Here is a 1382-nt window from a genome sequence, read left to right as displayed (position 1 = left end):
TTAATGTGCTTCAGGAAACAGATTTGCAGTTTCTGAGTGAGAGTTAAATATTTTGCCTGACAATATGTACTTAAGAGCATTCCGAAACCATGGATAAAAAAAACCATGAATAAGGGGATTACAGGTAGAGTTGAAGTATCCAAGCCACACTAAAAGATCAAGTACTATTATGGGAGTGGAATAGTCTAAATATGGGTCTATCAAAACAGCAAGAAAGCAAGGCAGCCAGCAAGCTAGAAAGACCCCCATTACTATACCTAAGGTCTTAGCTGCTTTCCTGTCCTTTTTCTTAGATATGTTTTTTTTCACTTCTCCCTTTGAGTTTTCAGGCATGTTGCTGATAACTCGAGCATGTCGTTTGGAAACAATAAAGATTTTGCCGTAAATACCAACCATGATGGAGCCTGGAGTAAAGAAACAAGTAGTGAACAATATTGTCCCCCAAAATTTGTTGAAAGTAAGTGCACAGAAACGGAAACAAGCAACAAGAATCTCATAACTCTGCATACCAGCAACGTTGGCCTCAGACAGAACTAAACTGAATGAGAAAAGAGCAGGGGCTGACCAGCAAAATGCCAACAGTCGCTTTATCATAGAGGTTGTCATGGTGGCCGAGTAGTGCAAAGGGTAACACACGGCATAAAATCGATCAATAGCAATGGAACACAGGTGGAAAATGGAGGTTAGGCTTAGCATCATGTCAAAGCTTGCATGGAATTTACAAAAGCCATCCCCAAAATACCAGCAGCTCTCCACCGATCGTACCATACTATATGGCATAATGACAAAACCCAGCAGGAAGTCAGTGGTTGCCATGGAGAGGATCAGGAAATTTGTGGGAGAGTGAAGCTGCTTGAAATGTGATATGGAGATCATTATAACCAAGTTTCCAAAGATAGTGATAAACATGGCTGCGGTCATAATAGAATACATTATCACTCGGACATGCAAAGAACGGCTGATAGGAGGGCAAGATTTATTTCCAAATTTTGGGCAACTGGATAAGTCTTCAGGAATATAAGTTAGATCCATGGTGCTTTATCATTTCTAATTCCGTTCTCTAGAAAGATGAGTCAGTGTTTCTTCTCTTCTTAAAATGATTACAGTAAATTTCAGCTCCTAAAAGTGCAATAAGGTTCAAAGTCATCTGTTATTAATTCATTTCCATCTTTATTTATTTAAATATTTAAAATTATACGATTGTGGTGGTTTTTTGAGTTATTTGCTGCAGTAGGAAAGGAAAAGTTTCAACTACTTATTCTTTCCTGCTCTGTTTTATTCTATTCCAACCATCCGTTTGTTTATCCAACATGAGTTTATCTATTGAGTGCTCTGTTCTTTTTAATGTATTGGAAGCTTCTCAAGAGTTTATTCCACTTCTA

The 1382-nt window shown here is 38.1% G+C and overlaps 1 protein-coding gene across 1 annotated transcript; it reads right to left on the bottom strand.

The window, feature by feature from the left end:
• LOC308344698 (trace amine-associated receptor 3) lies at positions 1-1032 on the bottom strand (the record flags this gene model as incomplete). Its single annotated transcript, XM_080806442.1, has 1 exon — positions 1-1032. The coding sequence occupies one exon, from the start codon at positions 1030-1032 to the stop codon at positions 1-3; it is 1032 nt and encodes a 343-aa protein (XP_080662568.1).
• Positions 1033-1382: the final 350 nt, after the last annotated feature.

The sequence above is a fragment of the Martes martes genome (genome assembly GCF_963455335.1).
Source record: "Martes martes genome assembly, chromosome: 6".
In the NCBI taxonomy this organism is placed as follows: Eukaryota; Metazoa; Chordata; class Mammalia; order Carnivora; family Mustelidae; genus Martes; species Martes martes.
The sequence above is the reverse complement of the archived record's forward strand: the minus strand, read 5'-3'. Positions and strand labels throughout refer to the sequence as shown.